This window comes from Nomascus leucogenys, chromosome 11, assembly GCF_006542625.1.
Source record: "Nomascus leucogenys isolate Asia chromosome 11, Asia_NLE_v1, whole genome shotgun sequence".
NCBI classification, from domain to species: Eukaryota; Metazoa; Chordata; class Mammalia; order Primates; family Hylobatidae; genus Nomascus; species Nomascus leucogenys.
The window spans coordinates 58,600,750-58,626,040 of record NC_044391.1 but is presented as its reverse complement, the minus strand read 5'-3'; the positions used below and the strand labels follow the sequence as shown (position 1 = coordinate 58,626,040).

The following is a 25,291-nucleotide window of genomic DNA, read 5'->3' as shown; positions in this document are numbered from 1 at the left end:
GATTCCCGCTCCCAACATTCCTGGCTAGTCCTATGAGCACCGCGGACAGCGGCATCGACAATGTCAAACCCCGCAGGACAGGAAGAGCAGCAGCTCTGCGCCTTCCCTTCCATTCCAACCTGAGTCACTGCCCACTCCTTCGTCCGACGTCAGTTTCCTCAACTGTGTATTGGGAGGTTGAGGTGGGTGTGCGGGACGTGAGTTGGTCCTTTGAAGAAGAAAACTGCAGTATAGGCAAAGGATCATAAACATCTGGCTGCTTCTGGGCACCAATTAAGCACATTAAGTGGGGAGCGACAGCAGCTAAACAACCCAAGCCCATAAAGCCTTCTAATTGCTCCGACCCACGTGGTCACAGTCTCCCCACTTATATAAAAGGCCTACAGAGGTGCAAGTAGTGAACGCCTGACGCCCCGACCACTGTGCTCTCCATTCGGACGTCTCCATCCTCAGAACCTCCTCTCTTCCCCAAAAAGCACCATGACTTGTGGATCTTACTGTGGTGGCCGCGCCTTCAGCTGCATCTCGGCCTGCGGGCCCCGGCCCGGCCGCTGCTGCATCACCGCCGCCCCCTACCGTGGCATCTCCTGCTACCGTGGCCTCACCGGGGGCTTCGGCAGCCACAGCGTATGCGGGGGCTTCCGGGCCGGCTCCTGCGGACGCAGCTTCGGCTACCGCTCCGGGGGCGTGTGCGGGCCCAGCCCCCCATGCATCACCACCGTGTCGGTCAACGAGAGCCTCCTCACGCCCCTCAACCTGGAGATCGACCCCAACGCGCAGTGTGTGAAGCAGGAGGAGAAGGAGCAGATCAAGTCCCTCAACAGCAGGTTCGCAGCCTTCATCGACAAGGTGGGTGTCCTGGATCACACCCTTCCTGAACCCCCACCACCTACACAGCCAGGGCTGGGCACTGAGGATGGAGTCAGAGGCACAAAGACCGCTGCCTGCCTGAGATCTCAGTCTGATGGGAGAGGCATACAGGCAGATGGACAGACACATGCACATACACATACATACACATACACACACATGCACTCAAGATGCAGACTCAGCTGACAGTTCAGATAGGGGGAGCTTGTGAAGGAAAAGTGTGGCCAGGCTGCTCTGGGGCACAAGCTAGACATCAGGGATTTGGGGGTGGGAGGCATGTGACCGCTGCTGCTGAACTCAGAGGGGTTTGGGCAGCCCCAGGGTGACAGAGTAGGGTGCACTGACTTCCAGATGACACAGGGGAAGGGCTGGGACAGCTGAGCTCCCTTCCAGATGGCCTGTGACACCCTCTTCCTGGCACCATCCCCAGAAATCCCATCTGTGATCTGAACCTGAGTACTCTGCCTGTGAGGGTTGCTGATCACCTAGTTTCATAGTGAGGGGCTGAGCCTCCACTTGTGTTCATCTGCTTGGGGCGGGGGGGGGTCACTCAACTCCCAGGGAGCAGGCACTGACACCACCCAGCCCTTGCTCCACTCCTGAGTGGGAAATCTAGACACAGATCATGACCAGGAAATCCAGAAATTGTCTGTCTCCCACTGCCCACCTCTACTCAATCTCAGACAAGCTCCAGATTTGGGGGTTCCCATTAAAGCACCTCCCTCACAAGCCCCCAGAGCTGGCTTTGGGGCACCAGAAACCATCTGCCCCTCCTCACCCCAAATGGCAGGTGCGCTTCCTGGAGCAGCAGAACAAACTGCTGGAGACAAAGCTGCAGTTCTACCAGAACCGCGAGTGCTGCCAGAGCAACCTGGAGCCCCTGTTTGAGGGCTACATCGAGACTCTGCGGCGGGAGGCTGAGTGCGTGGAGGCTGACAGCGGGAGGCTGGCCTCAGAGCTTAACCATGTGCAGGAGGTGCTGGAGGGCTACAAGAAGAAGTGAGTGTGGGCAGGAGGGACGCTGGGCACAGGAATGGGGTTTAGGTTAAGTACCCTGGATTAGACAATAAGAACTCCCAGGTAGGGTGAGTGGCCATGACCATTAGATTGACCGAGGGTGGCGGGGTCTTTTCCTTTGTGGAATCTTTGCCCAGATACCTGTGTAAGAGGAGGGCTGTGACTCCCATGACCTGTCTCTGTCCCACCTCAGCCTTCTCTTCCTTGAGCCACATCACCCAGCAGCTCTCCCCTGCGCTCGGTGGGGAGGAAGCCTCTGCAGGGTCGAGGCTTTCTCTCCTAACCCTCAGCCCCTATACCTGCCCTTTCAGATGTGTAGCACGTGTCAGATGTGAGCCCAGGGTCTCTCACGAGTGACAGGTCTTGGGCTCTGGGTGTCCCACTGCCTTGGGTTCTAAGTCCTGAGGGTCTGCGGGTCCAGGAGGCCCCATACCTGAGCTGGGATTGATACCAGTGAAGGGAGGCTGGGGCTACAGTCCCTGGGAGGCCATGCTGTTTACTCCCAGGATGGGGCTGGGGGCTGAGTCCTATTTGCCTCCTGGGGGACCTCAGAGCCCCTTTGGGAACAGGACCGGGAGGTCCCAGATGAGCCCTCTCCCTCCATAGTTCAAAGTGGAGAGAGAATCCCAGACACATCCCACATCCAATCAGAAAGGGCTCAGCTAGGCTGCCAGGCCAGGGCTGTGTGGAGGTGTTTCTAGTACTGCCCCTATCGCTGTGATGAAGTGTGATGTGATGGGGGCTCTGCAGAGACCTGCCCTGCCCTGACCTCTCCTCTCTGCTCTCTGCTCTGTGTCAGGTATGAGGAGGAGGTTTCTCTGAGAGCAACAGCTGAGAACGAGTTTGTGGCTCTGAAAAAGGCAAGTGACACAGGATTGAGAAGCACAGATCTGTGGGATCTCAGAATGACAGGCTCTTCCTGGGGACATACAGGGGGTCTCAACCTCAGTGTGGGGTGCAATGACCTTTCCACAGCAGGCTAGGACTGCCCAGATGCAGGCCTTTGTATGGAGCATCCAGGGCCTTGTCAATGGGCAATGACCCGGGAATATCCACCAACACCTGCCCTGGGTGAGGGGATGGCTGCACTGTCCTCTGTGTGTCCTGCTGTGTTCCAGAGGTTGTGGCTTGTGAATGAGTTCCCTGGAGACATAGCAGACTCAATGTCTCTGCTGAGAGACAGTGCAGTCTGTCTAGCATTCTGGGGAGTCTGACCTTGAGGCAGAGACACAATCCCAGGGTCTAAGGGAGGATGGAGAAGAACCAGGAGTAGCCCTTGGGCTCTTGGAGCACTGCTGAGGGACAGGAAAGGGTCAGGGTGTGAGAGCTGGGGGGTCAGTCTGGGCAGGCTTTCTGGAGCAGGAAAGGGGAGAAAAGAGAGATAAGAGGGTAAGGAGCAGTTAAAGGCTGGTGAGCCATGCCCAAGACAAACAGGGTTTGTCTTCAGAGGGGCAGAGGATGCCAGGTCACCCCGGGAAGAGCCAGAAGGGAAGGAGAGGACATGGGAATGAGACACTCGGGACTCCTTTCCCCAGGCTTCATGGAATGGGTGGGAAGAGAGAGGAATCTAGAGGCTGGATCACCAGGGTCCTTGAGCTCCAACACTCCCCACCTTTCCAGGATGTGGACTGCGCCTACCTCCGCAAATCAGACCTGGAGGCCAACGTGGAGGCCCTGATCCAGGAGATCGACTTCCTGAGGCAGCTGTACGAGGAGGTGCGGGCTCAGGGGCCAGGCAGAGATCTGGAAGCCAGCAGAGAGGAGAGATGGGGGTGGGAGTGTTGGACAGAATGTGGGTAGAGGTTGCAGTCCCTGAGGCTGTGTGAGGGGGCAGGGCTGGGGACCAGAGAAAGCCTGAGGAGATGGAGTCAGGACATGGTGGGTGGGGCTGTCTTCTCAACTAAAGTCACTGCCCTCACCTCCTGCAGGAGATCCGCGTTCTCCAATCCCACATCTCAGACACCTCCGTGGTTGTCAAGCTGGACAACAGCCGGGACCTGAACATGGACTGCATCGTCGCCGAGATTAAGGCACAGTATGACGACATTGTCACCCGCAGCCGGGCCGAGGCCGAGTCCTGGTACCGCAGCAAGGTGAGTGGCACAGGACGCCTGCCTGCTAGACATGGCAGTGGGAGGGATTTGAGATTATCTATTAAATAGGCTTCCTTTTCTGGGGATGCACTAGGGATGAGAAGAGATGGCTGCCAATCTGAGGTTGGGGTGGTAGGGCAGGACTGCCACGTGTGGTTGCACAGGCTGAGCACCGTACAACCTGCAAATCATCCGTGGTGCCCTGAATGGATGGGAGGCCCCACCCTGAGCCTCACGAGCATCTCTACTTCCCCCAGTGTGAGGAGATGAAGGCCACGGTGATCAGGCACGGGGAGACCCTGCGCCGCACCAAGGAGGAGATCAACGAGCTGAATCGCATGATCCAGAGGCTGACGGCCGAGGTGGAGAATGCCAAGTGCCAGGTATGGCGCATCTGTGCCCAAGGTCAGAGAGACTGAGGGCCTAACCATTGTCACACAGCCTATGTGTGCCGTATCTGGATTTCAGCATTCGTTCTCCAGCCCCTTTGTCCATGTAGAGTCCCTGGTTGTGGTCTCTGTGAGTCCCAGGTGATGAAGGCAAGAGGCTCTGTTCTGGGATGCTCCCAGCTTGGTGGGGAGCATGGTCTCATCCAGGTAAGCATCAGAGAGACCCAGGGACTCTAATCTACCTTGTTCTCTCTGTTCTCTTCAGAATTCCAAGCTGGAGGCGGCGGTGGCCCAGTCTGAGCAGCAGGGTGAGGCGGCTCTCAGCGATGCCCGCTGCAAGCTGGCCGAGCTGGAGGGCGCCCTGCAGAAGGCCAAGCAGGACATGGCCTGCCTGATTAGGGAGTACCAGGAGGTGATGAACTCCAAGCTGGGCCTGGACATCGAGATCGCCACCTACAGGCGCCTGCTGGAGGGCGAGGAGCAGAGGTGGGTCCCATAGACCTTTCCCTTTCCCAGCCTTGCCAGGGTTCTCAGCGTGCTCTGTCCTCACACTCCTGGCAGCATTCAAGTTTTGTTTCTTAACCTCCTCACCCTGCAACCAGACAGGTAATTTGTGTAAGTCCTTTAAGTATGATCTAGCCCCGTTTGAGTCTCTCATATTCACCCAGGCACTGATCTGAGATTGCAGTCTTGTTCATCTCAGTTGAGATCCAGTAATCTGGCAGCAGGTATTCCTGTTACTGAGAAGCCTAATTAAGGCTTGGGGCCAGCTTGCCTGGGTAGTGCTTCTTCCCTTCCAGCTATAGCTGCATGTGCCTCTCAGGACTCGTTCTCTTTTTCCTAGTCTGGCCCTGGCCCCATCTCCAGACCTGGGAGTTCAGACATATCCCATAAGGACAGCTTCAGATAGATGACACTATCAACCATGCTTTTCTATTATAGTGGCAATGAGCATCCCAAAGTAGTCTTCCATTGCGGCAGGTGGGAATGAGTTAGGCAGAGAGCAAGGACTTATCCCTTGGGACAGTTATGCCTTGCTTTCAGGATTTTTGCTTGTTTGCTTGCTTCAGAGGTGGGGGGAGTGGAGAAGACCCATTGGTCACTCAGCCTTCCTATGGCTGGAGGGCAGCTCTACAGCTCCTGCTCCCCGAAGGACAACGCTCCCAGACTGTGAGCTCATTCTTTGCCCTTGGTTTCTTTCCCCTAGTTGGTCAGTTGGTCTCACTCGAAGCTCCTTTTTTTTGTGGACAGTCAGGCCCTTGACACTGGGGAGAGGAGGGTGAAGGTTGGGGATGGAGAGGGACCATCTTGTGTATTTGGGAAATGGGGAACACAGGTTTGGGACCTAGAAATTAAAGTGACCACATGATGAGATTTCCACCAAACTCGAGTTGTTCCATTGGAAAGCTCAGAGGCAGGGGTGTGGCTGGGCCTGGGGAATTTCGTAAGTGAAGAATTCTGGGAGGAAGAGTTTTCCAAGTCTGAATTTGGAAGTTGGAGAGACACATGGAGATGGCATTGGAATCTGAGTGGCCCACTCCTCCATCACACAGGGCTCTTGGAATGAACTCAGGAGCTTTGGTGTATGTTACCTAGGGAAACTGGGCATGGAATGATTTGATGGTGGCCGTGGCTTCTCTTATCTGAAGCTGATTTCACCAATCCTTGGCCAATGTGCTTTCAGGGGAACTCCATTTTCTTCCCTTAGGGGAAGCTGTGCGGGAGGGAAATGCGGGCTGGGTAGAAATGAGTGTCTGGGGTGACAGCCCTGCCTTGTCACTGGATATGTCCTCCCTCTGGGCCTCAACCTTTCCATCTGCCAGATGAGAGGACGGTGGTGGGCAGTCTCTGAGCCTGTTCTAAAATCCCATTCGTTTATCCAACAGTTTTGTATTGAGCCAGGCATTGTTTTTAGGTAGTGCAGAAAGGGATAGACGAAAATGTCTACCCTCCTGATGCCTATAATCTAATGACACCAATCAGACCGGATTTCAGAAGTTAAATCTGCTCCCCTCAAATGCAGCTGCGATTCAGTCAGGGCCAACTTCGAGGTAGTGGCAGCTAATAGCTCTTAAGGGCTATGAGCCAGGCACTAAGCACTGGGCGCCTCTTATTTGATTCAGTCCTAGCAAGAGATCTACGAAGTAGGTTTTCGTGATGAGGAGGCCTAGGCTGAGGTTGGTTGAAGCTGGGGTTGCACAGCTCAGAAGCGGTGGAGAGGGAGGCGCTCACAGGCCTTCTGTCCCCAGACCCTCACGGTGACCCGAGTCTACGCTGGCTCCTGGCGGAGAGCATTTCTTGCCCCTTCCCTTGGGCAAGTGCTCAGATGGAGGGCCACAGATGTCCCCCTCCACCTCAGTCACGGGGGCCCGGCGCCTTTTCCGCAGCACTGACCTGTCCCCTTCTCTCCCCGCAGGCTGTGTGAGGGCGTCGGCTCGGTGAATGTCTGTAAGTAGTGGGGTCCGTCCCCTCCTCCCGCTGGGCGGGTCTGGGAGCCTCTGGGGAAAGGGCGCATGGGCTCGCAGCAAACCCACTCACTCAGGTCGCGGCTGCGCCTGACGCGCGCCTCCGTTTCTTCCCCCTGCAGGCGTCAGCAGCTCCCGCGGTGGCGTCGTCTGTGGCGATCTCTGCGCCTCCACTACTGCCCCTGTTGTCTCCACCAGAGTCAGTAGCGTCCCCAGCAACAGCAACGTGGTGGTGGGCACCACTAACGCCTGCGCCCCCTCCATCGGGGTTGGCGTCTGCGGCGGCAGCTGTAAGAAGTGCTAGGAGGCTGCGGCCTCCGCCAGCGCCAGTCGCCGTCACTCTCCACCCAGCCAGCACCCCGCGCCACCGGAACCCGCCGCCCGCGCCGGCCTTCCAATAGCCGCCGCCCGCTGCCTGCACTCTAAGTGCCCTCCCCACCACTCCGCTCCGGGAGCCATCCCCGGTCGCAGGAGTCCGGGGAGGCCCGGGCGGCGCCGTGGTCTCTCTCTGTAGCCTTTCCTGGTAGTCAATTTGTTGTCCCGAGGATTCGTCCTTTTCTTCCGCCTGCCTTCTGTTTTTTGCTGTATGCATTGGTCTTGCCTGACCTCTTCCCCAAAGCTTGGAGGAACGGGGGAGGCCCGGGAATGTCCCTGTCTGCACGACCTGGGACTCTGCCCATGTGCTTCTGCCTGTGGAATGGAGACTCGGACCCTGGATGGTGGTTCTGTGACTCTGCAAGGGACAGGCCCACACGTGGGGAGAACATCTCCCTTCCGGGGCTGCCCGCAAGAGCTTCTGAAAAACTAATGACTCTGCTGCCTTCTCCTTTGTCTTTGTTTCACTCTGTGTTTCCAATAAACTCATTGTAGCGAATCAAGTCTAGTGTCTCAGAGTCTTGAAAATGCCAGGGCCTTCCTGTGATAGGGGCTCCCTGCCAGAGCGCCTCAGGACCTGTTGATCCACTATTTTTCAGTAGCTAAAAATGACCACAGTAGGTGATGCCCATCTGTACTTAAGCAGCCCAGGCCTTGGGGAAAACGAGAGAAGACTCACGGAGCCAGGGAATCTTATGGGGTCATGGGTTTCTCTAGACCAGGATTTCTCAACTTTAGCACTATTGACAGTGTGAGCTGGGTCATTCTCTGTTTTAGGGCTGTTGGGTGCATTTGGTAGGATGTTTAGTAGCATCCCTGGCCTCAATCCACTAGATGCCAAGGGTCCTCCACCACCTTCTTGTGACAACTAAAAATGTCTCTGGATGTGGCCATATGTTTTCTAGGGGTTCTCAACCAAGGTGATCACCCACCGCCCCCACCCCAGGGCCTTCCTGGAGGGGAAAGTGCATGGGGAAAAAGACAGGGTGAGAATAGAAGGAAGGTATGTGAGAGAGGGGAAGTATGTGAGAGAAGCACTGTGAGGGGAGGAAGAGCCTTGGGTTGAGAGTCAGGAGAACTGGGCTTCTCATTCTGAGCCTCGATGGCCATTTGCCACATGTGTGACTTTGGACAAATTGCTTCCATCCCCTGATGTTCAGCTGCCTTGGCTGTGGAATGGGGAGATTGGACAGTATTCCTAAGGTCCTTCTAGCTCCCTATGTGAGATCGTGTTTGAAAGGGCTATGTTAATGCCCTTTGAGTTTGAGTGCTGGTTCAGCCATTTACTAGTCTGTAACTGTGGACAAATCACTAAGTCTCACTGAGCTTTAGTTCCTTCAAATTTAGAATGGGATGATGATATCTACTGGGCCATAGGGAGGTGTTTCAGATCTCTATTACACACAACAAGTCACCCACATGGAGAGGCTTAAAACAGCAATACTTTATCATGCCTCAGGATTCTGTGGGTTTACTGAGTAGTTCTATTTTACATGATGCTGTTTGGAGGGTTAGAATGTCTGAAAGGCCCAATATGGCCAAAATCTCACAAGGCTGGACTTGGTGCTGGCCACCAGCTGGGAGTTCAGCTGACATGGTTGGCCAGGGTGTATCAGTCAGGGTCCAAACAGAAGACAATAATTTGAACAGAGAAAGTTTAACATAAAGCATTATTAACCATAACAGAGATTGGCCAGTAAAAAGCAAGAACTCTAAAGACCACAGGAGCTGCAGCCATAAGAAGCAGCCCCTACCCCCAGGCCTTTTCTCCAGCATCCAGTGACAATTTCTTCGCTAGGTCTCCAGCTTTCACTAATTGTCTCCTTGAGCACATTTAGGCTCTGCCTGATGCCTGGGCCCAAAGTCAACGACACGGGTTTTGAGTTTTGTTTCAGCAGCATCTCTCTGCCAGGTACCAACTTGCCCTCCACTTATCTATTGCTATGTAACAAGACATCCCCAAATTTAGTGGCTTAAAACAACAATATTTTTCATAGCTGTGTGAATTGCCTGGGTGATTCTTCTGCTTCATATCATTGACTGGGGCTCTGGCACTGCTGAAAGGTCCAGGATGGCTTCACTCGTACGGTTGGCATTTGGAGCTAGCTCTGGTCAAGAGCTCAGGAGCTGATGGCCGGGGCCTCTGTTCTTCCCTATGTGCTCCAGTCCCTTTAAGACCTCCTGGGCGTAGAAGCTGCAGAAGGTGCTTTCCATCAGATTCTATTGGTCAAAGCAGTTACGGGGCCAGCCCAAGATCAAGGGGAGGAAAAACAGGCTCCACCTTTGATATGAGCAGTGCCATGCACAGAGAGGGAGGAGCTGTTGGGGGCTCATCTCTGAAGATAGCTACCACAGGAGGATTAAAAGAGACAACACAAATAAGTTTGGGGTATAGTGTGGCATATAACAGATATTAAACAATTAGTGTTTATGACTGCTCTTGTTGTTATTACCATTACCATGACATCATAACAGTGCAGCATTCTCAGCCTCTGAATAGCAGAGGCAGAGTGGGCTGGTAGGAAATACTGGGAGTTGGAGGTTTGGCATCCCAGCTTTTGTCAGCAGGAGTGTGTGGCCAAGCTCCTTCAGCTTTTGGAGCCTTGGGTAGTTTACCCACTTAAAGGCAGGTGACAGCAGCAGCCCACTGAGTGAATGAGAGCTTCAGCTGGTGTGCAGAGAAGGGTGGATGTCACAGCACTGTTAGTCTGGGTACTGGCACTACCACACTCGCCCTACTTAGGCTTGTCAGCACAGAGGGATCCACCATCCAGCTAGCTCCCATTCCTCAGCAGCCAGCAGGAAGCTTCCAGAGAAGGAGGCAGCTGGCTCTCTGTGAAGCATGGAAGGCCTCATGAATTGGCCCATAGCATCTACCTCTGCAAGAGGATGAGAAAAGTGCCTGGAAGGAAGGAGGAATGAGAAATGCCCTTGGGTGAAGAAAGCTTTCATGGAATGGAGTTGGAGCTGGGGTAGGAGGGGCTATGGAGGAGGAGGTAGGAAGGAAGTGCTCATTTTCAGCTTTTAGAGGCATTGGAGAGCAGCCCCCACTCTCCTTGGTGGCCTTCCTGATACATCAGAGCTCCTGGATGGCCCCATGCTCCTTTTCCAGCTCCATCTTTATCTCTCACATACTGTTCCCATGTCTGGAGCACATCTCTCGTCCTGGCTAACTCCTTACTTCAGTTCACTTCTTGCTTTCAAATGTAAGCTTTGCAGGGACAAGCATCTTTAATTATTTTTTTTCACTTATAGGAACCCAAGCATGTGTAACAGTACCTGCTACACAGCAGGTGCTCAATGATGACTTGTTGTTGGAATAATGAGCTCCTGGTTTTCCTTTAGGTCTCGGCTTCAATATTACCTCCTTGAAGAAGTAATCAGCTTTGCCTGCTTAACAATCCTCCAGCTGTGCTTCTCTTTTTCTCCCAGCACCAAGGCTCAGGGCTCTTCATAGCCACCCCCTCCTTGGTGGAGAGGTGGTAGTGGTGGTGGAGAAGATGGGGCTCAGGGACTCAGGACCAGAGGTGCCAACAATCTTGTCTAGCCCCTTGAGCTGGTTGGGTGGAAGGAAGATGTGTCACTGCCAGAGGCATGGAGCCTCTGGGTTCCCCCAGGTGGCACGTCCATGACCTCCCGAGGCTGGCAGTCCTTACAGTATCCTCCTTAACCCCTGAGAAGGCAGTGTTAAACCCCAGAGCAGAAATCAGAGCCCCTTCCCAAGACGGGCAGAACTGAAAAGGCCCTTGGAGAGCCTGTGGTCCAACCCCTCACTTGACAGGTGTTCAGGACATCTTGAACCAGAGTAGAGGAGAAAGGTGGGGGGCAATGGGAAATAGGAAGCAGTGAGAAGCAATGAGCGATCAGTCAGAGCTAGACATACAGGGGATGGTATGTTGTGTTTAAGTCTGGACTTTGTTCCAGGGACAGTGGTGACCCACTGAAAGCTCAGCCTTGTGTTTGACGAAGGTCTCTTTTGCTGCTGTGAGGTGGGGCATGGAAAGGAGAAGAGCAGGACTCCAGGCAAAATGGTGGTGGCTGGATGTGCTGGCAGCAGTAAGGAGAGAGGAAAGAGGGGGACGGAGAGGTATTTAGGAGGCAGAAAAAGAAGTCCTTGGGGTTTAATGAATATTAAGGGTGCAGGCATGGATAAATCATAGGTTCTGGTCTGGGCAACTGTGTCGATGATCTTGGCAGGAGAGACTGGAGGAGACTCCGGTTGAGAGGGTGGGAAGCAATGAGTTAAGCTGGAAGGTGTGCTGAGTTCGAAGCATCTCTAAGACTGACAAGTGGAGGTGTCTTGTAGGAACTGGAGCTGGTGGGTCTAAGCCGAGGAGGGAGGGTAGGAGAATCATCAGGGCTCTGAAGCCCAGGTGGGGGATTTTAACCAGGGAGGACATTAACTGTGGGTGGTAGCCGAAGGCGAGAGACTGATGCGACTGCCTAGGGAGAGTGCAGAGAGGTGGGAAAAGGCCCTGGGGTAGTTGGATGCTTGAGGCAAGGTGCAGGGTGAGGTGTGAGCCAGTGAGCAGAGCTGCCTGGGAGTTGCTGAGAGCCTGGCCTGGGAGACAAGGAGGTGAAAGGTCCGAGACTCAGGAATTGGGAGGTGGGAGGGAGAGAAGGCACTGGGGAGCCCCTGGAGCTTGGGTGGAGGTTAAAAGGTCCTGGAGAGCCTGGAGATTCCAGGGGGAGCAAAGGAAGGGGGTAGGTCCTCCAAGGACATCCTGGTGAGATGGGTGGGAGAGGCCAGGGGCTGGGTGAAGAGGAGAAATGAAGAGGGCCAGCAAGGAAGGCAGTGCGCTACCCTGGAGGTGGTCTGCAGCTTTGCAAGGACTGTTCCAGGCCTGATTCCTCGAGGGTGGGGTTAGGGACTTCTCAAAGTCTTCCAGAGCTCTCTAGAGCTTTCCAAGAGGAGGACAGGAGAGATTGGGCCAAGCAACGGGCAGAGGAGCCTCTTAGCCTTGGGGTTGAAGCTGTGAGGTATCTCGGATGAGGGCAGTGAGTGGGGCAGTTGAGGGAGTGAGTAGATGGTGTCCTCGTGTCAGCTGTGGAGAAGGCGGCCAGGTACTGAGGAGGTGTATGCATGGGGGAAGGGTGGGCCAGGGGCAGGTGCCAATGCTCTCATCTTTCCCTCTTTGGTGGGCAGCATGAGGAGGACGTGGCAATGGGGTGGGGTCCAGACTGACACAGGGCAGCCCCCAAGGGTGGCTGCTGGCACTTTTGGTGGTTGCTGCTGTGGTAGGATGGCTGGGGAGCAAAGTGAGGATATGCTAGGAAGATAAAGTGGAGACTGTGTATGCAAGAAGGGGACAAAACTCAAACACGCACACAAGCACACATACACGTGCACACATATAAACATGCGCATGCACATGCACTGCCTTCCGGCTGACCTCTGGCCTCCTTGGTCCCCTTCAGAGCCATCCAGACTGTCACAGGTGTGACAGGTAGAAGGTGCTGTGAGCACAGTCTGCATTGCCTGGCCAGGAGATGACAGAACCATCTGGGGACAGGGCACTATGGGTGTCCAGGTGGAGAACAGGCCAGAATGACTCTAGTCTTCAGGCCGTATCATCAGGCTGGGGTGCTCACCACTTGGTGGGTGTGGGCAGGCCCCAAGAAAGCAAGACATTACAGCACACAAAGCAGGTCCCCAAGTTTATTGGAAAAGCGGAGACAAGAGGCCAGAGAGGCAGGGGGAACAGTCTCACAGTGCTCCTTCCAGGGAAGGAAGGCCTTTCTCCCTGGGAGGGGCTGAAGGCTGAGATGGGGGAAGGAATGGGTCTATTCCCCAGCCACAGGCCCCTTTCCAGTGGGATGAGAGGTGGGGAGGAGCCGCTGGTGGGAATGAGCCGATGGTGTATTCTCAGAACACAAAGGGAAAAGCCAGCGATGTGCTGCTGTCTTCAGCTGGTGGTGGGGCAGTGGCATGTCTGGCAGGCAGAAGGGGCTCCCCTGGCTCTCTTTTGGGCTACTTAACACCTCCCCTGGCTGCAGGAGCCCCCTCCACAGGTGGTGTTCAGCTGGCCACAGGGCTTGCACAAGCCGGTGCTCACCACCAGGTTCCCGTTGCAGGGGGCGCTGCAGACGCTGCCCGTCACCGGCCTGGAGCCTGACACGCAGAGGTCCCCGCACACAACCCCACCCCGGGAGCTGCTGACACCTGTGGGAACAAGGGCAGGGTCAAGAGACCCCTGCTGGTGGCCATCCCATCCAGCCACCTTCCTTGGTCTGTCTGATGTGTCGACCATCCAGGGAAGGATGTGAAGAGCCTCCAGTTCTATTCTGAAGGTGTGGAGGGAACCCTAGCCTGGGAGCCAGCAGACCGGGGTTCTGGTCCTGGTTCTGCTTTGTGACTTTTGGAGTCCCTTCCTCTATCTGGGCCTCAACTTTCTCATCTATACAAGGTGAAGGTTATGAGTGACATCTGAGGTCCCTTCTTGCAATGCCATCTTGTTATTTTTTCCCCTCCCCAACATATTCATGCTGTGAGGTTCTTCCTGCGAGCTAACCTCAGTCTGTCTTGCTGCATGACCAACCTACCCTCTTTACTGGGGGAATTATTGGAAACACTCCTCCCAAAGTCTCTGCATATACTCATAGTCAAGAAGTCCTTTGTCCCAAGTCTACATTTTCCTTTTCAGGGCTCAAGCTACTTACAGACATTCACAGCTTCAACACCTTCACACAGCCTGAGTGGTGAAAAAGTAAGGAAGGGGAAGATAAAAGAAGTCAGAATGAGGTCGTCAAATTTCCCCTAGGTGCTGAAATGGGTCATCTCAGGGCTATTTCTGACCTACATTTATTCCCTTGTGCAGCTTAGAAAAAGTTGCCTTTCTGGCAGTTGAAGCAATGTCAGGTCACACTATTTAGCAAGTAGAGTATGGTTGGATTTCAATTCTTAATTGTCTCTCAGCTGTCATTTGCCTTTGTGCAGTGAACAACCTGAACAACCATATCTGTCAGGTCTAGATAGGCTCAACTTTCAGAAGGGGAAGGCCCTCTTGGGAAGACGAAGTCAGGGATGGAGTTTGGCCAGCAACCCTGCCCTAGAATAGGTGATGTCCTAGCAACCAGGCAGGGTATGGATCTTGGAAGAGTTGAGAATGAGACAACTTGAAGATATGGATCTGGGATCCATAGAGGCAACAATGTCACCTGGGGACTGAGACTGAGATAGGGAAAAATCAAAGGTGGGCAGGTCTATGCAAGTGGAGTGCTTAGGGCTGGGTTGGACCCACCTCTGCTCCTCGCCCTCCAGCAGGCGCCTGTAGGTGGCGATCTCGATGTCCAGGCCTAGCTTGGAGTTCATCACCTCCTGGTATTCCCTGATCAGGCAGGCCATGTCCTGCTTGGCCTTCTGCAGGGCGCCCTCCAGCTCGGCCAGCTTGCAGCGGGCATCGCTGAGGGCCGCCTCACCCTGCTGCTCAGACTGGGCCACTGCAGCCTCCAGCTTGGAGTTCTGGGGGGTAGGGGGAATATGGAGAGGATAAAGTGAAGTTTAGTTTCCTGAAATCCCAGCCAGTATCCAATAGGATCATTCAACTTTTATCTTAAAATATTATCTCTCCAATCAGCTTCCTAACCTTCCTTCCCTCCTCACTTACACTGCACACACACACTCACACCCCAGATACACACACCTTGGCCAAGTCAATCAGAAATATTTCAGTAGATTTCTCATCTTACTCTGTCACCCGTGAGACTGCACTGGGAAGACTTTTCCAGAACCTAACTCAAATCCCTCTGCTGAGGGCTAACCCTAGTCTCTTCCTTCACTGAGGGGTGGGCCGGGCTCCCATACCTGGCACTTGGCATTCTCCACCTCGGCCGTCAGCCTCTGGATCATGCGGTTCAGCTCGTTGATCTCCTCCTTGGTGCGGCGCAGGGTCTCCCCGTGCCTGATCACCGTGGCCTTCATCTCCTCGCACTGCAGGAAGCAGAGATGTTCATGAGGCTCAGGATGAGACATCCCATTCATTCAGGACAGCTCAGATGATTGCACAGATTGTGCAGTGCTCGGCCTGTGCAACCACACGTGGCAGTCCTGCCCTGCCACCCCAACCTGAGAGCTATTGGCTTTTCTCTTATCACCCTCTTATCATCTAGGGATCAGAATCTCTAGACAAAGAAGCCTTTTCTACTAGATATCTCGCATCCCTCCCACTGCCATGTCTAGCAGGCAGGTGTCCTGTGCCGCTCACCTTGCTGCGATACCAGGACTCGGCCTCGGCCCGGCTACGGGTGGCAATGTCATCATACTGTGCCTTGATCTCAGCAACAATGCAGTCCATGTTCAGGTCCCGGCTGTTGTCCAGCTTGACAACCACGGAGGTGTCTGAGATGTGGGATTGGAGAATGCGGATCTCCTGCAGGAGGTGAGGAAAGGAAGGACAACTCACTTATCTGGGTTTCTCCTAATACCTGGATGCCTATCATCCTTTTGGCTCATCGGGAGCAAACCTCTCATGTTTGGAGAAACAAACCTGATGAAATTACATAACTTTCTGCACAAATAGGAAATCCCGTTAGAGGAAAACACAACCGCTTTTCAACTGCTTGCTTTTGGAATTATTCAGGCCCATGTGCAGCCAGCTTGGTCCAGATGCTTTCCAGGGGCTCAGACCCTGTATGGGGGGCCTCTTTCCATTCTCCTAGACCAACCCCATGAAGGAAGGCTACTGCTGCCGGAGAAAGGCCTGGGCCAGAGCAATGGGTTCAAGTCTGTCTGATGCTGTGTGGGGTCTATGCTGCAGTCCACTGGCTCAGGGGAAGGACGCAGGGCAGGTTCCCAAGGCACAGATGTCTGGGGTGCTCACTCTCCTGCCCCTTACTAAATTTGTTCCTTTTTGGTTTTCCATCCCTTTGCCTCCCTGTTCCTTCCCTCTCCTTGCTCCCTGCCAACCCTCCAGCCGTGAACCTGGGTTCATATGTCAGCAGGCCTGGTTCATGCCTGTGGTTGTCTGGGCAGAGGGTCGGGGATCCCATGGGGGGATCTGTGCCCACCGTGGCTGAGAGCCCCTCACCTCCTCGTACAGCCGCCTCAGGAAGTCAATCTCCTGGATCAGGGCCTCCACGTTGGCCTCCAGGTCTGACTTGCGGAGGTAGGCGCAGTCCACATCCTGCGTGGGGTAGAAGGGGCTGTGAGGCCGGCTTTCCTCAGAGGGCTCTGAGGACCTGGCTGCCACGTGGCAGGACAAAGAGGATGGGTGGCGGGACTCAGGGCGGGCTCAGGGCCAGCTGGGCTTCACTCACCTTCTTTAGAGCCACAAACTCGTTCTCTGCTGTGGCTCGAAGTGCGACTTCTTCTTCATACCTGAGGTGAGCAAGGAGAACAGGACCTTGTCTGAACAGCTCTTGATCCTGGCCATGAGCATGTGTGCAAAGGAGCCTCCTTCCTAGACCTCCCCCTGACCATCTCCTGCCCCCAAGTGAAATGGGTGGGGCTCTGGAGGAACCAGGCTGCTGGCCTGGGCCTACTGGGATGCACTGGAGAACCAGAGCACCCACTCCCCTGTTTTTTTTGTTTGTTTGTTTTTGAGATGGAGTCTCGCTCTGTCACCCAGGTTGGAGCGCAGTGGCGCGGTCTCTGCTCACTGCAAGCTCCACCTCCCAGGTTCATGCCATTCTCCTGCCTCAGCCTCCTGAGTAGTTGGGACTACAGGCGCCCACCACCATGCCCGGGTGATTCACTCCCCTGTTTTGGTGGAGGTTGGGAGGGCAGGATCTGGAAGCTGAGTGTGTGAATGTGTGCGGTTGGCGAGTGGGAGGTGCTGTTTTTCTCACCCAGGTCTCCATCTTTTCTTCCTTCAAGCCCTCCCCTACCCCCACTCAGCTGCAGGTGGTGGGATCCTCGCTCTGTCTCTCCCCTCCTGGCCTGAGCTGTGGGAGGCAGCTCAGAGACAGGGAGGGAGGGGTATGCTGGGCCTGGGGAGTCCATGAAGAGAATGTTACTGAAGGAAGCTGGCCACCCCTCAAAAGCAGATTCCTTCTGAGGATCCAGTGCGTATTCTTCATACCATATATCATACTTTGTAGCTGAAGGGCTAGATCTGTGGCTCTGTCATGCCTGCCTTCCAGCAGACTGCAGGCTCCACAAGGACCCGCACTGTGTGAATTGTGTGGCCCTGCGTCACTAGCACCAGCACGGTGTGCTGGCATGTGGTAGGTGATCAGATAGTGTTAGCTGAGTGAGAGAGCAAACTTAGGAAGACACATGTCCAGGACTTTGAGATCTGGTCTCAAAGGGACCAAGGAATACAAGTTTTTGTGAAAAATGGATGGAGAAAGGGAGAGAGCATTGTTTCCCTGATCTGCTGATGGAAAGACAAGCTGAACCTCCATCCCCCACACCCAAGGGACCCCTGTATCTCCAGCAGGGGGTACAGCTTCTTCTCCACTCTCAGGCAGAGATGCCAGCTGCAGACCGGATACTCCTCCGGGCTCAGGGGGCTGCCACCATGCTCTTTCCTGTGCCCAGAACCCCTCCTGCCCACACTCACTTCTTCTTGTAGCCCTCCAGCACCTCCTGCACGTGGTTGAGCTCTGAGGCCAGCCTCCCACTATCGGCCTCCACGCACTCGGCCTCACGCCGCAGAGTCTCGACGTAGCCTTCGAACAGGGGCTCCAGGTTACTCTGGCAGCACTCGCGGTTTTGGTAGAACTGCAGCTTTGTCTCCAGCAGCTTGTTCTGCTGCTCCAGGAAGCGCACCTGCCACCCAGAGGCAGAGCCTAAGAACCTCTTCTTGTAGCATCAGAGGGCAAGAGGGGTTCCCAGCACCAGGGCCTGAAAGCCCCCAACTCTCTGACCCAGAGTCTTCCCTGGAAGGGGTTATGTCGTCTCTCTCAAAAACGCCACCAGGGCTTAACCAGTTCACCACCTGGAAGTTCTTCCTGGGAGTTAATCTCTTCTAAGTCAGTTTACCTGGTGTCATGGAAAATGCTTGAAGAGTTCAGATTCTGCTGCCACTTGTTAACAATGTACCCTTGGATAAAGCACTCACTCCTTCTGTAGAGTGGGGAGGTTAAAGCTCACCTTACTACGAGGATTAAAAGAACCCTTTAACAGAAAGTCACCCCACACTGAACAGCTACTGCTGTTCAGTCACACCAAGGCAGGTGGACCTTTTAAGAAAGGCAAACTGTGAAAGTTGAAAAATAAAGCATGTGCCAATTATTCAAACCCTACAACAACGATGCAATTAGAATAATAGTCACCTGGAATATGAGAGTAGGAATGTCCTGTGCTCCAACCCCCTCATTTTACTGATGAAGAATTGGAGGCCAAGGAGATTCCCTGACTGCCTGAGAGCTCACAATGGCAGAGAAGAGCTCAAACTGCAATCTTCTGCTCTGCAGGGGCGTCTTCTCTCACTTTGACAATTATAGGAAATGTTCACATCCCTCTCCCAGCCATGAGGTTGGCCCACTACTCCACTCAGCTTCTTTTGTCTAATAACTTGGCCACATCCTTGGTAGGTCCTATCTTATGCTATCCTTGGTCTCTCATGCTATTAGAAATTCCACATTTTTTTTCCCGATCCTTTCTGGTGGGCATCTCTCTAGTGTGACTCCTTTCTTGAGGTTTTGGCTCTGGAGGGCTCTTTCCAACCCCAGAACATCTTCCTAGTCAGAGCCTTTTCTCCTAGTCTCTCACATCACTGCCACATGGTGGTTGCCTGGATTCAGTGGAGAAGGTGGCTGTGGACTCGAGTTGGACACTGACTCCACGGATGGTTTCGACCAAACCCAGACTGTGCACTGCCTGCCTCCCCATAAAGCCCGTGAGGTTGGGGACCATGTCTCTTGCTCACCCCTGGATCCTGAGCCCCAGGAGCAGTGGCTTTGACAAACTACTCTAGCCCCTGCTCAGTGGCCAAATCACTGTGTGGTATAGAAAGAGCTCTGTGCCATCCACAAGACCCACTTCCAGACAGTCTTTCAGCACCACACTTACTAGCCCTGCCTTGATGGAGACAGCATCTCCTTGGCATTTAAGCAGTTATTCGGCTTCAAATGCCCTGAGCGCCCACACAGTGGTCCTTTGCTCACTAGGTGATAATATCACTCAGTGTGGAAGGCTCTGCCCCTCGTTCTGCTTTTGTGTTTTCAGTTAATCTCCCCCATCAGTCTGGTAGCTCCCGGTCCTATTTTTGTCTTTCTGTCTGTGTCCTAGAAGTGTGACTACCTTTCCCTTTGGCCTGGGAACTTCTGTGGGCAAGTTCTTGCTTTTGACTTCCCTGTCAGTGCCCAGCCTGGGTCCTGAACATAAGTAGGGGTCAGGAAGGGTGTGATCCAGGACACCCACCTTGTCGATGAAGGCCGCGAACCTGCTGTTGAGGGACTTGATCTGCTCCTTCTCCTCCTGCTTCACGCACTGTGCGTTGGGGTCGATCTCCAGGTTGAGGGGCGTGAGGAGGCTCTCGTTGACCGACACGGTGGTGATGCATGGGGGGCTGGGTCCGCACACGCCCCCGGAGCGGTAGCCGAAGCTGCGTCCACAGGAGCCGGCCCGGAAGCCCCCGCATACGCTGTGGCTGCCAAAGCCCCCGGTGAGGCCGCGGTAGCAGGAGATGCCGCGGTAGGGGGCGGCGGTGATGCAGCAGCGGCCGGGCCGGGGCCCGCAGGCAGAGACACAGCTGAAGTTTCCAGGGCGGAACCCACAGCCCATGGAGCTGAAGCCACAAGTCATGATGGAGGTTAGGAGGTGTCTGAACAGTGGAGTAGATGGCGGAGGATGGAGCCAAGGGCCTGTGCTCCCTGGCTGATGGCAGGCCCTTTTATGTGCCAGGAGCAGCTGGCATTAAAACAGGGAGCAAAGAGACAATAGCTGAATTTTATTGGCTTGGCATCACCCTGGCCTCTTAAGCTAGAACCCTGCTTGCCTCTTCAGTGTGGCTGCATCAACAATCCCGGCCACGGGCCCTGTTTCATCTTCAAAGCCCTTTATAAGCTTCCTCCTTGCTCCTGCCCCTCCCATTGGCACTGCCGTGGAGCGGGGAGAGGGGTTCCTGAAAGCATTAGTTGCATTCCGCGCTCCAAGCGAGGGGAATGGGTGCAGTGACCTGGGGTGAAGCCTGCTCTCTGAACTCTGTTCTAAAAGGGGCAGAGCTGGGCTATGGGCCCTGGACCCATGGCCAAGCCCTGGGGTGGAGTGGCTGGCCTGTCCCAAGGAGGGGGCTGCCTCCCAGACAACCTCTTGCTGTAGGCTTTCCTGTCTTTATCTCAAAGGAAGGTTCCTTTCCTCGTTGTCAAGATTGGCCTCTCCTATCCTATTCCTGCCCAGAGCCTGGTCAGGGATGGGAGTGGGGGTAGAGATTTGGGGGTGGGAGGAGGGCATGTTCTTTGCACTTTGGGTATTCCTAGTGCAGGGACACCATCTGGGACATGGAAGAAACTGATTCCGAGAGTTCAGGACAGTGCCAGGGCTATGCTTCAGAGTTCCAGGCGTCATTGCTGATGGGATCAGGAGCGGGGAGTATGGAATACCTCAGAGCTCCAGGGACTCATGGAGGAGAGTGGGGACCTGGGCTTGAGGAGGATTGGGGTGGGGTAGTACAGGGTTGAGAGATGACCAGAAAAGAGTCCGGCTCTGATTTGCAGACTAGACTATGTGTATTCATTTATTCAGGAAATATTTATTTGGTGCCCACCAGCTATGCACTAGCCACTGTGCTAGGTTCCGGAAATCCTACAGAGACCTGGGGCGCTTGGAAGTAGCATGCATGTGGGCGAGCCAACATTTGGCTAGGGGGAAAGATGAGAAGCCACAGGTGGGGGGAAGGCCCCCACAATGTCCAGGCTGATTGGTGTTCTTTAGGTTCCCAGCAGGGAAGCTCAGTGATGTGGTCTTGGGGTGTATGTACGCACCAGGAAGGAGGGAAGGTGCGGGAGGTGAGGGACGTCAGCAGGGTCCTTAAATGAGATCACTCTCTCACCTCAGAGAACACATTGGGTGAGAGAAGGGTGCTAGCTCATGTGGCTGTTCCTAAAGCCAAGCTCTCTTACTTTGGGCCCTTGTTCCTTTGGGTTAGGACAGGCAATGGCTTTGATGGATGGACAGTGGGACCGAGCCAGGAGGTTTGCCTTAAACCGAGGACCTGAGCCCGTCAACCCTTCCAAACACACATCTCTAGGCTACTTTTGTCAGGAAAGGATGAGGAGGACTCCACTGATGAACCTGTGTCCTGACCCAGCCACAACCCAACACTGACCCAGTCTGGGCTAATAGTAACCCTCCTGTGACTCTCATTTTTGCCCTTCCCAGTCCCGCTCAGGGTGAGTGGGCCAGTTATATCCCAGAGTGGGGATCTGGGAATGATGGAAGAGGGGCCCATCTTCTGTGGGCCTGAGGGAAGGCAGGCGATGGTGCTGTTGAAGTCTCTTAGGGAGCTGGACATCTGCCATGGATCCAAAAAAAGGACTCTCCTAGCCCCTCTTCTTGGGTCCTGTGGACAGGCTTCCAGAGTCTTGTGTCTGGGGTGGGAACTCTGGGGGTGTGGGCTGTGTGATATGGGATCTTGGTGTGAAAGACACACCAGGGGGGAACAGCCTGAGGGTACCTGGGGGGCCTGGGTGTGGCTAACTGCAGCTGAGTGGCTAGTGGGATTTGGGGAGCATCTTTGAGGGAGGCTGGGCTGGCTGGTGCTGTCGTGTTCAGTTTTGGCTGGGTCAAACATCTGCTAGACAGCCAAGAAAGACCAGGCTCTTCACCCACACTGGAACCAGTGAGCACCTGGAATGCTCTCCACACATATCCAATGATTATGGGGCATCTGTTTCTTGGTGAAATGCTGAGGACTGCAGGGCAGTGAACCTTCTGTGAAGCATTTCTCCATCACCATGCTGGAAACTGCGCTGCTGTCTTCTGACCTGGCTCATCTGTCTCAATCCAGCAGGATTGGATCGTATTGGACCTCTCCACCGAGGGGCTCTGTGTAGACACATGACCTCCTTGGGGTGGGGGAGCCATGACCGTGCCCACCCCTGCCCTGATTGGAGCTGAAGATAACATGGACCCTGGAGAAAAAAAAGACACAATTCGAAGCCCAACTATATCTCTTACTAGCTTTGTGCCATGGCACAGGCGTTTTCCCCCAGGGTCCTTACTTGTGAAATATAAATGGCAATCCACAGCTTGCTGGAGGCTGGGAGGACCGAGGAGTGCCTGGTCGGGGGAAGCACCACCCCCACCTCACTTTGTGCTAGCAGGGTGACTGGGTCTTGGTTGCAGGCACCTGGCAGGGCCTTGCAAAGGGACAGTGTACACAGCTAGTGAGATGCAGAGTACCATTCCTGGGTAAGCAGAAAGCAGTTTTACAAGGCAATCATTGCCGCCTCAGAAAGCCTTAATTAGAGCATCTATTTGTAAATGGCTCAGAACAAAGAGAACTGCAGACCAGGAGTCCCTTGAAAACAGACTTAGACAGGAAGCTGAAAAGAGACAGCAGCACCCAAATCCCCAGGCTACCTCCTCCCTCCTGGGCTCCAGGCTGTGATTGGTTCCCGCCCTAACCATGGGCCCATAAAGGGTCCAGCAGAGCCACAGGCTGTTTCAGTCACCAGGGCCTGTACTCTGTGCCTGCCCTTCACACCTGGTCTGGGTTGGCCTGGAGGAATGACCGCTTGCCCTGTTGATCTGGTCCTCAGATTCCTGCCTGCCTCTCTTGGGGTGCAACCCCCTGGCCTTATTCCTGTGTGTTTTTCTGGTGTCTGCCTGCCTGTCTGCTGGGTTTCTGACACCCTGATGCTTTGACTTTTGTCACTTCTTTCTTGCCTTAATATCCATGTTCCTTCACATTTTTTGTCCCTTCTTAATGGAGTTTTGATAAACAGCTCTGAGATGAACATTAGGAAACACATCTTTGGGCACATGTCTAGTAATTTCCTTAAAACAAATTCCTGGAAGTGAAATCATTGAGTCAAAGGGGACTGTTCTGATCTTCTCCAGGTGTGCCTGGCCACAGGTCTGTTGCTGACCTGGCTGTGGAAGTGACATTTCCATGGGAAGCCTGCTGCAGTGAAGTCATTAGATCTGGCAGTCCTGGAAATATGGCTGCAGCTCACATTTTGGTCACTGTGTATGTGTGACGAATTAGCTAATCTCTGTAAACCTTGTGTCTTCATCTGAAAAATGAGGATTCTAATACTGGCCTTTTAGGCCTTTGTGAAGATGACCTGGGGTGGTGCATGTGAAGCCCGTGGAAGGCATGCAATTCAGGAGTGCAGAAGGTGCACGCGGCTTCCTGCTCCAGGCAGGAAGAATTCTTGATGCCTCCAGTTTTGCCTTCTGGCCTTAAACTCACAACGCACCTCCAGAGCTGATAAGATGTGGTACCTTCACATACTCACTACTATTTACTATGCAAGTTCTCTGTACTGAAGAGGAGGGAGAGAGATTTAATACACAGCCCCTGTCCTCAAGGATCCAACAGTGTAGTTGGGCAGATTTGTAAGTATGCACAAGTTGTATTCTGGATGAAGCAGTTCTTCAAGCCTCCTTTTCCTCGGAGTGGGAGCTTGCTTTGGGCTGGAGCAGTCAGAGGCTTTGTAGGAAAAGTCAGACTTGAGCTGGGATTTGAAAGGTAGAGGGATTTGGAAAGGTCAGAAGGGTGGAGGCAATATCAGGCAGTGCATGGAAGAGAGCACAGACGTATTCACAGGGCGGTGGATACCATGGTTGAAGCTTAGAGGATGTCACACCTAAAGGATGAACTTGAGGCAAGTGCCAATGAAGACTGAGAACAAGTAAAAGGTGTCCATTCTCAAGGCCATGCTGTAAAATGCTAGAATTCCTGGCCAAGAAAAGAAATGTCTGTAAGAATTGGAAGAGAAGAGATAGAACTGCCATTATTTTCAGACAATGGGATCAGCTGTGTAGAAAACCCAACACAGTCAACCCATACAGGGTAGAAGGAACAGGAAAAGTTGAGCAGTGCTGCTAGTTACAAAGTCAACTTACAAAAATCAAAAGTGCTTTTCTTTATCAGTGACAGCTAATCAGAAAATATATAGAAAATATGGCTGGACACAATGGCTCACGCCTGTAATCCCAGCATGTTGGGAGGCCGAGGCGTACAGATCACTTGAGGTCAGGAGTTCGAGACCAAACTGGCCAACATGGTGAAACCCCGTCTCTACTAAAAATACAAAAAAAATTAGCCGGCACGTTTGTAGTTCCAGCAAATCGGGAGGCTGAGGCAGGAGAATCGCTTGAACCCGGGAGGTGAAGGTTGCAGTGAGCTGAGATTACGCCATTGCACTCCAGCCTGGGCGACAAGAGCTCAAAAAAGATGTCATTCCTAAGAGAGATTAAAAACAATAAAGTATGATATAACTTTGTAAAGTATGCATAAGATCTCTATGGAGAACAATATAAAACTCTATAATGAGAAAAAACAAGAAAATCTGATTAAATGGAATTATGCTGTATTCAGGAATACTTTGACCTAGCATTCTAAAGTTATAAATTGCCCCTAAATTAGTTGGCAAATTCAATACAAACCCAACAAAAATTCCAGCTGGATTTATTTTGAGGAACTTGATAAAATTAATTTTTTTCTGAAAGAGTAAAGCTTATTTATAGCAAAGCCAGTTATGAAAAAGGAAAGCAAAGAGGTGCCTGAGGACTAGAGATAAAATAGTAAATAGTAATAATAAAGTGTGCAGCAATATGTAAATAGACTAATGGAGCGGCACAGACACTCACAACAGGCCCCTTCCCATCAGTAAAGCTTGGTATTTAATGAGGGTTGCAACAAGCAAAAGGCCATTTATTCAGTTGGTGAGATTTGTAAAAAATAGACACACCATATGTAAAGCATAGAGCTGGAGTCTAGTTCATACCATGTCCCATGGGAAGCCTCGGATGAATTAAAGGCCAGGACGGATAAAGCTAAAAGGCAAGCAGAAGGCCATGTAGGAGAATGTCCTTACTTATGGGTGGGGAAAGATTTCTTAAGCAAACCTTAAAAATAAAGACCAGGTAAAAAATGGATCGATGGCCGGGCGCGGTGGCTCACGCTTGTAATCCCAGCACTTTGGGAGGCCGAAGCGGGCAGATCACGAGGTCAGGAGATCGAGA

General features: G+C 53.5%; 2 protein-coding genes across 2 annotated transcripts in view; one reads left to right on the top strand and one right to left on the bottom strand.

The window, feature by feature from the left end:
• Positions 1-7,712, top strand: part of LOC100602869 (keratin, type II cuticular Hb6) — a 61,312-nt gene extending 53,600 nt beyond the window's left edge. The window contains exons 2-10 of the mRNA XM_003252105.4: positions 477-849; positions 1,661-1,869; positions 2,687-2,747; positions 3,508-3,603; positions 3,816-3,980; positions 4,238-4,363; positions 4,635-4,855; positions 6,786-6,817; positions 6,957-7,712. Of these exons, the coding sequence (XP_003252153.1) occupies positions 481-849; positions 1,661-1,869; positions 2,687-2,747; positions 3,508-3,603; positions 3,816-3,980; positions 4,238-4,363; positions 4,635-4,855; positions 6,786-6,817; positions 6,957-7,138 (1,461 nt within the window). The 5' untranslated portion in view covers positions 477-480 and the 3' untranslated portion in view covers positions 7,139-7,712. The remainder of the gene's footprint in view (positions 1-476; positions 850-1,660; positions 1,870-2,686; positions 2,748-3,507; positions 3,604-3,815; positions 3,981-4,237; positions 4,364-4,634; positions 4,856-6,785; positions 6,818-6,956) is intronic.
• A 5,142-nt stretch (positions 7,713-12,854) lies between these two features.
• On the bottom strand, positions 12,855-19,957 carry LOC100602541 (keratin, type II cuticular Hb3). The gene is made up of 9 exons (XM_030822615.1): positions 19,517-19,957; positions 17,712-17,920; positions 16,465-16,525; positions 16,236-16,331; positions 15,414-15,578; positions 15,014-15,139; positions 14,451-14,671; positions 13,870-13,901; positions 12,855-13,372 (listed from the first exon to the last, which is right to left on the bottom strand). The coding sequence occupies exons 1-9, from the start codon at positions 19,898-19,900 to the stop codon at positions 13,185-13,187; spliced, it is 1,482 nt and encodes a 493-aa protein (XP_030678475.1). The 5' UTR covers positions 19,901-19,957; the 3' UTR covers positions 12,855-13,184.
• Positions 19,958-25,291: the final 5,334 nt, after the last annotated feature.

Excerpts from the sequence above, each read along its gene's own strand:
- LOC100602541 (XM_030822615.1), bottom strand. The coding sequence starts at position 19,900 with ATGACTTGTGGCTTCAGCTCCATGGGCTGTGGGTTCCGCCCTGGAAAC. Across the intron at positions 17,921-19,516 it reads TCGCGGCCTTCATCGACAAG|GTGCGCTTCCTGGAGCAGCA; the intron begins GTGGGTGTCCTG and ends TCTGGGTGGCAG. Across the intron at positions 14,672-15,013 it reads TGGAGAATGCCAAGTGCCAG|AACTCCAAGCTGGAGGCTGC; the intron begins GTATGGGAGCCC and ends CCTACCCCCCAG.